This window comes from Mandrillus leucophaeus, unplaced genomic scaffold (genome assembly GCF_000951045.1).
Source record: "Mandrillus leucophaeus isolate KB7577 unplaced genomic scaffold, Mleu.le_1.0 Scaffold85, whole genome shotgun sequence".
Classification (NCBI taxonomy): domain Eukaryota; kingdom Metazoa; phylum Chordata; class Mammalia; order Primates; family Cercopithecidae; genus Mandrillus; species Mandrillus leucophaeus.
Genome location: NW_012109252.1, coordinates 3,627,105 through 3,637,638, shown reverse-complemented (window position 1 = coordinate 3,637,638; position 10,534 = coordinate 3,627,105). Strand labels below are relative to the sequence as shown.

Here is a 10,534-nt window from a genome sequence, read left to right as displayed (position 1 = left end):
CACAGACACCACACAGGCAATACGTATGTACATAGGTACACATACACATGTACATACACATCACAAGAAGACATGCATGTACATACACACCACATGCAAAACACACATATACACACCACACAGGCACACATACACACTACACACAGACATACACACCACACACAGGCACAGATATGCATGCACACCACTCAGGCATATACACATGCACACATATACACATACACACGCACACCACAAAGACACACACATGCGTGCACAGATACACACCACACACCTGCACAGATGCACACACACACAGGAATGCACACAGACATGCATGCACACACCCGCCAGGTGTGTGTGCACAAAGGCATACACAGACACGTGCACACACAGGAACAGCGGCACACATACATGCATGCACATTGACAATATGCACACACAATATGCACACACAAGCTCACAGACCCATGCCTACACGCAGACACCTCTCCCCAACTACCAGAGCTGCAGGAACTCTGGCACCAGGCCAGCACCGTGGACAGCGCCAAAGATTCCTGGTGTGTGAAGTTGGGGCAGTCCACTCCCTGAGGTGCAGGAGAAACCAGAAGACGACAGGGAGGTGGCCAACAGGAAGTGTGACCGCTCACAGCAAGGCGCTGGCAGCTCCAACTTCATCTGAGGAGTCTCAGGAAGACAGAGGCTGCCCACCTGCTCCAGACTCCTTGGCCCTGGAGGACGCACCTGCAAGGGCGAGTGAAGCTGTCCTGTGCGTGCAGCAGTCACAGCAAGAATGAATTCTTATTAAAAAGCAACCAAGCATCCCGCACTCCAGCACACGTTCCCCAGGCTGACAGCAGGCTGGGTGACACCCAGGAGGAGGCTTCTGGGATGGGGCTGTGCCTTCCCTACAGAAGGCCCAGCCAGGCCAGCAAGGCTGTGCCAGCAGCATGGTGCCCTCGGAGCTCTCTCCTTGATGTGGGTGACTGGCACCACTGAACCACCTTGATGGGAAACTGCAGGACAAGGAGTCAAAGGACTTGCCTCAGGGTGCAGTGAGTCAAATGCAGGGGGCGCTGCGGGGCAGGGACTCTGCTTAAATCCACTGGCACATCCCCCCCACCACACACACAGCAGCAGGTGGTGAGGACAGGCCTGGTGCAGGGAGAGAGGGAGTGGCATGACCGCCTGGCACTCCTCTGCCTGCTCAGGGCTGGGCCCTGGGATGGGGCTCCCACCTCCACGAGGCTGTGGCCCTCACCCCAGCATCTGAGGATCGCCTCTGCCCAGCAAACCCCACGCAAGCTTTGCCTCCTCTGGAAACGTCCCTGAAGCACACACGGAGTCGGGCAGAGGACCAGAGCCAAACCCCTCCCAATGACCAACCACCAGGGAGGAGGCTCCATGAGACGGACAGCAAGACTCCGCCCAGGGAGCAGGCACACAGTCAGCGTCTCGAGAAGGAAGCAAGGAGCAAGGTCCTGCATGGCTCTGCTCACCAACACAAGATGCCCTGACAGGCACTGGGAGCCGTCCAGGGAGGAGAAGGCAGCCAAGGCTCAACCCGGCCAACAGCAGACGCAGTCACTCCTGCCAGGAGTCACCGGGGCAGCTCCTAAGGTCCTCACCCACCACAGCAGGCCCCTTCCTCGAGGAGCACGCAGCCCCTGGGGGATCTGTGACACTGGGGGCCTCCCCAGTCCACTGCAACCCCACGCCAGGCTCCCCTGACCGCTGGCTACCCTATGTGCAGAAACAGCCCGACCTGAGCTAGCACTTAATTACATGCCAGATATTCACCCAATCTCCCTGGGTAGAATGGAGGCCACAGTGCCCTTCCCCTTCCTGGGATCCTCTTCAGTTAGGAGAGCAGTTCATGGTCGGAGCTGCACAGCACCTCTCAGGCTTGCAAAGTAGGCCCAAGAAACATCCTCTAGAGCTATACTTACACCAGCATAACATAGAGCACATTTGACAAATTTGTACTCAAGTGGTGCTGCTTCAAAGGCAACACATTCTTCCCATTAATCCTGCGGAGTTTTGCTACACGCTGTTACAGGGAAACTGTCTCATTAACAGGTTACATTGCCTAGCAAAAACAATCTACTTCCAGGAAAAAAAAAAATGCTTAGAATCACTGTTTAGCCTGACCGCCAGCCTTTCCACCTCATGTTTCTTGGTCTGTGCCAGAGCCAAGCAGGGGAAAGTATGGGCCCCTGGATGTGTCCTCTGTCAGCAAGCACTGCCCTAACCCCAAGCACAGCCTCAAAGCACAGCAGAGCTTCACTTAGCTCGGGGAGGGAAGGATACCGCGCCTCATTCGCTGCTGCAGCCAGGGCCTGAGGGGCTCTGCCACACTCAGCAGACGCTCGGCCAACACCCTTCGGTGAATAAACGACGCCAAGTCAGAGTTCTGTGTGGGGTCCGCTCCAGGAAGGCACACCTGCGCCTCGTGGCACCTGCCTCCTCTCCCACCATCAACAATGGTGCCCAACCCCCATCTGCAACCACCCCAGGACCCTGAGCTGGACCACAGGAAAAGAGATATTCCTGCAAGCGGATGTCTCCATCCCCTCCTCCCGAGGCACACTCGGCGCAAGCACATCCCAGTTTCCTGCTCCATCAGATCACAAATGCTGGGAAGTTTTATTCCAGCTAAATCCTCCCTTCAGTGCCTCTCAGAGCCTAAGTGCCACTCAGCCGATGGGCTATTCAGACGATCTCGAGGAAGACACACAGAAAACTAATATTTTCTCTCCCAGCTACATTTTATACTTTTGGGATTTATTAACCCATCCTTCCAACCACAATGTCCTTAAACAACCTAAATTTACTTGACCATTCTGTCACATATCCAATAGTTTGAAAAAAAGGCCATTTCAAGGGAAGATGATTAGTGAATGACTAAAACAAGTAACTTCCATTCACTTTAATTTAGTGAGTGGAGAAAGGATTTTTTTAAGTTGATTAGGTACATTACAGATGCTATAATTTCTTGAATAGACAAAAACATTTATTGCAAGCTTAGAAGAGTTGCAAACATTTGAAAGAATGTAAGAGAAGAACGTGAAGAAAACCCGCAGTAGCAAGAAGCCCCCCACCACGAAGGCAGGGACAGCTTTGCAGGCAGTTCACCGTCAGGTCTGCTCCTAAGAACCTCGACACTGAATTCACAGCCTGCCAGCCCTGCTTCCAGGAGAGGGTCATGAACAAGGTAGTTCTGGTGCTCATTAACATATGTGAATGTCCATTTTAGAGCCTAACATCTGACTGCTTAAAAACTGTGAGGTCATTTTTAACCTGTGAGCTGATCAGGTGACAACTCCCTGGCCCTGAAGGAGAGGGGGAAGCCCAAGGGCAGTGTTTCCCTAAAAAGGAAGACTTGAGACCATATTTTCCTCCACATTCTGCCTCACTGAGAAATTTTTTCTTTGTAAGCAATTGTTTCGTACTACAGTTTGCCACTCTTTTCATTTAAAAGAGAAAAATATCAGTTTTAAACATAGAGAAGGAAAAAAATTCATCAGCGTCTGAATTAATCCAAGTAACACGAGATTCATGTCAAAAACCGCCACTCTTTTCATTATAATGATGATTACAGGGTGAGGGTGATGAACTGGGGTCTGCAGGAGGAAGGAGCACGCTTTATTTTCTAACACTTTCGTTCTAAGGCATGGCCAGGTTGACCAGTTGCATTAGTCTGCTCCTGTCTTTGGTACTGCCTAATACTATCATAGAATTTCATAAGCACTAGGATGCGCCCCACACCTTAGGTCCACTGAAGGTAAACGCCACGACCTACTTCTCTCAGATGAGGACACAGTGGCTCAGGGAAGTTCTGCTGTACTTTTTGGTGAGGCTGCCGGAGCCGGCTGCGGCTCCATGCCGGAGCCCCGGGCTAGGACCCCTCTGAAGAGCTGAGCGGCCCCTACTCACTCACCGACAGGGGCTCTGCTAAGAACACGAACCCCTGGCTGGGCTCGCCCCCGCCCAAGTCCCCAGACACCAGATGGGGCCTGGCAAGGCCGGCCCGACCAGCAGCCATACAAGGAACAACATGGGCGAGGGGTGGGCCGCGGTCCGGGGTCGGGGTCTGGGGTAAGAGCGGGGGATGGGTAGGGACTGGGGTGGAGGTGGAGAGTTGGTCCAGGTTTGGGGTGGGGCCTGCAGAGGGGCCGAGGTCGAGGTCCCGAGTCAATACTGCGGTCTGAGCCGAGAGCCGGGTCTGGCGTCCGGGCAGAAAGCCTCCCGCCGCCCCCACCTACCGTGCTTCCTGTGCGCCGCCATGACCCGGCCGCGGACCTCAGTCCACCGCTCTCGGGCCCGACCTAAGCGCCCTGCCTTCCGGATTCCGCCCTCCTGGGCCCGCCCACAACAGCAGGAATGCCCAATCCGAATACGGGACCCTGCCACGGGCTGTCAGTCAACTACAACACGGCCTTGGATTGGCTGATATCGAGTCTGTGGGCGTGTCGCGAGGCTCCAGACCCGCCTCTGGGAGCCTCGCTGCGGAGCGTGCGCGGAGGGAGGGCTGCGGGGGCGTCGGCGCGGGCTCTGGGGAGCCTGAGGACGCTGTGGGGGCGCTGGTTGCGCCTGCTCTACGCGGTGGCGGAATTCTGGGGGCGAACGCTAGGAAGGACGCTGTGGAGAAGAGGGGAGCGGAGAGCCCCAGAGGAGACGCGCCCACCCCTAGCCCCACGCGTGCACCTGCGGATCCGCAGTCCCCTCTTCGCCCCTAGGCGCCTGACGGACGCGGGAGTGGCCAGGGCAGTGCCCCCGGCCCCAAGGCACCTGCAGGATACAGGGAGTGGCTAGGGCGGTGTCGCCGGTCTCCAGGCACCTGCGAGACACGGGGAGTGGCCAGGGCTGTAACCCCAGCCCCCAGGCACCTGGAGGATACAGGGAGTGGCCAGGGCGGTGACTTTCAGCCCCCAGGCACCTGCTGGACACAAGGAGTGGTCAGGGCGGTGTCCCTGGCCCCCAGACACCTGCTGGACACAGGAGTGGCCAGGGCGGTGACCCCGGCCCCCAGGCACCTGCAAGATACAAGGAATGGCCAGGGCGGTGTCCCCGGACCTCAGGCACCTGCAGGATGCAGAGAATGGCCAGGGTAATGCCCCCGGCCCCCAGACACCTGCTGGACACAGGAGTGGCCAGGGCGGTGACCCCAACCCGCAGGCACCTGCAGAACACAGGGAGTGGTCAGGATGGTGCCCCCGGGCCCCAGGCACCTGCGGACATGGGGAGTGGCCAGGGCAGTGACCTGGTCCCCAGGCACCTGTGGGACACAGGGAGTGGCCAGAGCAGCGGCCCCCACGTCACCCCGACTTGCCCGACCCCGTCTTGGCTCCCTGTCCAGCTTTGAGGGCTTCTGCACTCCTGCTCCACCCCCTCAGGACCCTCTTCCTTGAATTCATTTCTTCCAAAACATTTCCCAAGTGTGTGCCAGGTGCTGTTCCTCATGTGGGCTGTCTCAGGAGAGAAACCCATGGAGATGAGTGTTTTGGAGGAAAATGAAGCTGGTAGGGCCTAACTGGAGAGTGATGGGTGTGGGCTTGAGGTAGGTGAGGGAGCAAGACCAGGGGTACCCAGGGAAAGAGAGCCCACAGGAGGGAAATGATGTCCCAGGAGAACGGTTGCCCTGTTTGAGTTTGGGGACCAGAAGCAAGGCCAGGATAAGGGGAGCTCAGAACAGGAGGAAAGGAGACCTAGGCCCGAGCAGGGTCTGCAGGGAGCCTGATAACTTGGCATGTTCCAAGAAGCAGGGTGGAAAGCTGTTACACGATATAGAGCAAAGGGGTGAAATGATCTGATGCACTTTCTTTCTTTTTGGGGTAGACAGTGTCTCACTCTGGCCCAGGCTGGAGTGCAGTGGTGCCATCACAGCTCACTACAGCCTCCAGCTCCCGGCCTCCAGCAACCCTCCCACTTCAGCCTCCCAATGTGCTGGGATTACATGCCTGAGCCACTGTGTGCAGCCTGATGTACACGTTAAAGAAGTCATTTAGCCTTGTGGTAGGAATAGAGTGGCATGGAAGGAAGCGTGGAGATTTCATCTGCTGCAGTAAGAGATGCTGACAGCTCACGTCCAAATGGTGGCACTGGAGGTTCTGGGTCGGGGGCGCTAGTTGGATTGTGGATGTGTTTTAAGGTAAAGCCAAAGAGATTTTCCGATTGATCAAATTGAGCTATGACAGAAAAGGAGAAATGTAGAATGGCTGTAAGTTTTTCATTTGGAAGCTGGAAGGCTGGAGTTGTACTGAGGAGGTGGAGAGCTTTCTGGGGGATCTTCGTTTGGTGGTAGTGTGCAGTTTTAGACAGGTCAAGTTTGAGGTGCTCATAAGATGAGTAAGCATATGAGGTCATGAAAGGAGCAGGCATGAACTTTAGAAAGTGGTTCAAGGGATAAGCCCCGAGGGGCTCTGGCCTTTGAGAGGTGGGGAGATGAGGGGCCCCAGCTGTGGCACATGAAGGGTGGCCAGGGAGAAAAGGAAGGTCCTGAAGCCAAGTCAAAGAACAAACCATTTGTCTCCAATGATGTGGATGAAGCAAGAGCAGGACGGTTGCATTTGTCAAGGGCAGGGGCCATCAGTGATCTTGGTTACAGGAATTTTGTTGAAGTGGTAGAAGCAGAAGCTTGATGGAAATTCACAGAATTTCAAGGAAAAGTTAGACATTGACTGTACACCATTCTCTGGTGGGATCATGCAAATAAGGCAATAGCTGGAGGGTTTCTGAAGACAGAACACACACATACACACACACACACACACACACACACACACACAGAGCAAGAGCAAGAGTGAGAGAGAGAGAATGAGAGAATTTGACCTGATCAAGTTGCCATTGAAAATGGGTGATGCAGGAGGGGAAATAATCCCTGTAATGAGGCTGCATCTTGAACTTGTTCTCCACTTCATCATTCTCAACAGCACTCAAGCCCACTGTGGACTCCCCCATAACAAAATCCTCCCAGGAAATCTGTATTTTTCTCCAGCCCTGTTTCTTCAATCTCTCCCACACCCAAACTGGCTGAAATCGTTGACCACAAAGCCAGTCTCCACTTTGAAGTCTTCCATGGACTCTGTGACCCCGTCCATCTTTTCTCTCCACCATTCCACTGCACCTGCTCCTGTGAAAGTCCCCAAGGCATCCATGTCCCCAGCCCCAACACACAGTTCTCAGTAAGCATGTAACACACTAAGGCCTCCCAGAAGTGTCATCCAATTGCTGGGCCAAACTTGGGAGTCACTGGTGACTCTCCTCTTCCTCTCTTCCTGAATAACCCATCCAGAAAAATCACATCAAGTGCATTCTGCTTGCAACGCATCTTACTTCCACTGCTGAGTTTGTGTCTTCATCATTTGTCACTAGGATTTCTCCAGCCTTTTTTAGGTTGATCTCCGCAATCCCAGGATTTCTCCGAGCATTTTTAAATTGATCTCCCCAATTCCACTCTAGTTCCTCACTCCCACCCTACTGCTATCTCTTCTTATGGCAGCCAAAATGGTCATTTTAAAATCTCACTGCCATTTAAAAGCCACTGCATGTGGGCCATCGCAGCAACAGGATAGGGAAGAAAAACCGCACAATCACATCAATAGATGCAGACAAAGCATTTGACAAAATCCAACACCCATTCATGATTTAAAACCCAAACACCAGGCCGGGCGCGGTGGCTCAAGCCTGTAATCCCAGCACTTTGGGAGGCCGAGACGGGCGGATCACGAGGTCAGGAGATCGAGACCATCCTGGCTAACCTGGTGAAACCCCGTCCCTACTAAAAAATACAAAAAAACTAGCCGGGCGAGGTGGCGGGCGCCCATAGTCCCAGCTACTCGGGAGGCTGAGGCAGGAGAATGGCGTAAACCCGGGAGGCAGAGCTTGCAGTGAGCTGAGATCCGGCCACTGCACTCCAGCCTGGGCGAAAAAAAAAAAAAAAAAAAAACCCAAACACTTTCAGCCAACTATGATTAGAGGGTAACTTCTTCAGTTTGATAAGGGACACCTACAAAAACCCTAGAGCTCACAGCCTATTAAACAGTGAGAAACTAGAAGCTTTTCCCCCTAAGATCAGGAAGAAGGCAAGGCTCCCCCTCTCACCACTGCTTCTCACTGTCACACTAGAAGTCCTGGCCAATGCAATGAGACAAGAAAAGTAAACAAGGTATACAGATTGGGAAGGGAGAAATAAAAGTTTTCTCTGCAAATGACATGATTGCCTATGAAGAAAATCTCTGCCCTGCTCAAAATCCTACATCATAATTCATTGTATAGAGGATACAAATCAAAGCCCTTAAAATGTCCTGAAAGACAACCTTGAGTTTTTCTCCAGTCACGATCATGTTGTCCTTCTTTTCTCCCTCAGTTTCAATTATTCTGACTGTTCAGTTAAAGGAAAATGTGGCCAGGCATGGTGGCTCATGCCTGTCATCCTAGCACTTTGGGAGGCGGAGGCAGGAGAATCACTTGAGCCCAAGAGTTGGAGACCAGTCTGGGCAACGTAACAAGCCCCCGTGTCTACTAAAAATACTAAAAGTTAGCCAGGCATGGTGGTGCACACCTGTAGTCTCAGCTACTCAGAAGGCTGAGGTGGGAGAATCACCTGAGTGAGGGAAGTTGAGGCTGCAGTGAGCCATGACAGCACCACTGTATTCCAGCCTGGACAACAGGACTGGTGAGACCCTGTCTTGGGGGAAAAAAAAAAAAAAAGGCCAGGCACAGTGGCTCACGCCTGTACTTTGGGAGGCCAAGGTGGGTGGATCACGAGGTCAGGAGATCGAGACAATCCTGGCCAACGTGATGAAACCCCGTCTCTACTAAAAATACAAAAAAAAAAAAAAAATTTGCTGGGCGTGATGGTGCACACCTGTAATCCAGTTACTCAGGAGGTTGAGACGGGAGAATCGCTTGAACCAGGAAGTAGAGGTTTCAGTGAGCTGAGATCGTGCCATTGCACTCCAGCCTGGTGACAGAGTGAGACTCCGTCTGAAAAAACAAACAAACAAACAAAAACAGCAAGTCCTTCCATCTCCCCAGGTCTTCAGGCCTGCACTTATCTCCCTAAATCCTGTTCCCAGGGCCATGGCAGAGGCTACCTCTGACGCCACCCTCACTGTGCTCTCAGGTTCCGGTGCACTTCCTTGCTGGTTGGCCTCTGGACTTTCTTTGAAGCTTTGGGAGGTGCTCAGCTGGGGGAGCAGGGTGTGTGGGTGAGGAGCAGCCCTCAGTCACTGGTACCTAGAAGCTGAAAAGCTGTCCAGCCTTCCTATGCTGACGTGCACTCCAAGCTGCTCCTCTTAGAGCACCCCCAGCAGGACGGGGCCCCAGTGCCGACAGGAGCAGCCTGGTGTCACCGCAGCCTCCAGGACGTCCCCTCCTGCCCTGCCTCTCTCTCCCGACTTCCTCTAGTTTCCTGGGATCGATCTCCAAAATGAACTACCTGCACCCAAATCCACATCTCAAAACCTGCTTGTGGGAGAACCCAGGGGAAGATTTAGTAACGACATCCTCAAAAAGTTCTTTCCTGATGTCACAAACCATATTCGTTGCCGTTTTCACATTCACCAATAACACTCCATATGTTTCCTTCAGAGAAGTAATTATAACTTGTAATTGTTCCTTGGGTAACTTCTGGGTGGACCCCTCTCTAGACAGAAGGCTTCGTGGGGCCGGCGACCGTGGCTTTCTGTACTGCTCACACACTAAGAACACAGGAGAGGCCGTCAGTAGATTTGTGTGATTTTCTTGTTGCTGTTGCATGAAAGAATAGGTTCTTTTAAAAAATGTGAAGGGATGGGGACGAAATGCCAGGGAGGAAAGCAAAGGGAAAGTAAATTGTGAAATGAAAATAAACTGACTTGGAATCTCTCCCCGGTTGAGGTTTGGGCTCTGAATCCAGTGGAGACCACTGATGGATTCGGGAAACATTTAGGAGAAATGGACAGCGGCTGTACTTCTTTCTTCCATTCACCTTGCTACCCCCTCATCGTTTAGCACTCTGCCTTGAAAATAAACTGCAACTGATGAATATTTGGGTGATCAACTATACGGGAAATTCTTACAGAGCCTGGTTTAAAGATCTTGGAATTTCTGGAAAAGATGGGTTTGTCCATTCCAAATATTTTGGATGACCTGATTTCATTCTAACTCCCATCCGTCTTTCTATGCGGTTTGTTTTCGCATCTTTTATCTCATTTAAATGCCATAGCCACGCAGGTGGAAAGCAGAAATCCATTTCTGCATTTACGTTAAACTGGGACTGCGAGACTTGCCCAGGGTCGGTGACCGCCCGGGGACCCCCATGCCAGCGCGTCTCGCTCCCGCGTTCCGCTCCTGGAAGGGCAAACCCATGACCCTGGCGAGGGTCCGTCCACACGTGGCCAGGGTGGCTGATCTTCCCGGCTGCTGTGGTTGTCAACACCACTTCTCCGGGTCGATTTTCCCTTTTCCTCGGCTCTGTCGTCCATACGCCGCTCACAGCACACCCAGGCGGCGGGCCCCCTCCAAGGGCGCTCCCTGCGTCCGGACCCAGGTTCTCGGGGCGCCCCCGGTG

General features: G+C 53.3%; 1 protein-coding gene across 1 annotated transcript in view; it reads right to left on the bottom strand.

Annotated features, from left to right (window-relative positions):
• Positions 1 to 4,334, bottom strand: part of ERICH1 (glutamate-rich 1) — a 67,137-nt gene extending 62,803 nt beyond the window's left edge. The window contains exon 1 of the mRNA XM_011968602.1: positions 4,245 to 4,334. Within this exon, the coding sequence (XP_011823992.1) occupies positions 4,245 to 4,266 (22 nt within the window). The 5' untranslated portion in view covers positions 4,267 to 4,334. The remainder of the gene's footprint in view (positions 1 to 4,244) is intronic.
• Positions 4,335 to 10,534: the final 6,200 nt, after the last annotated feature.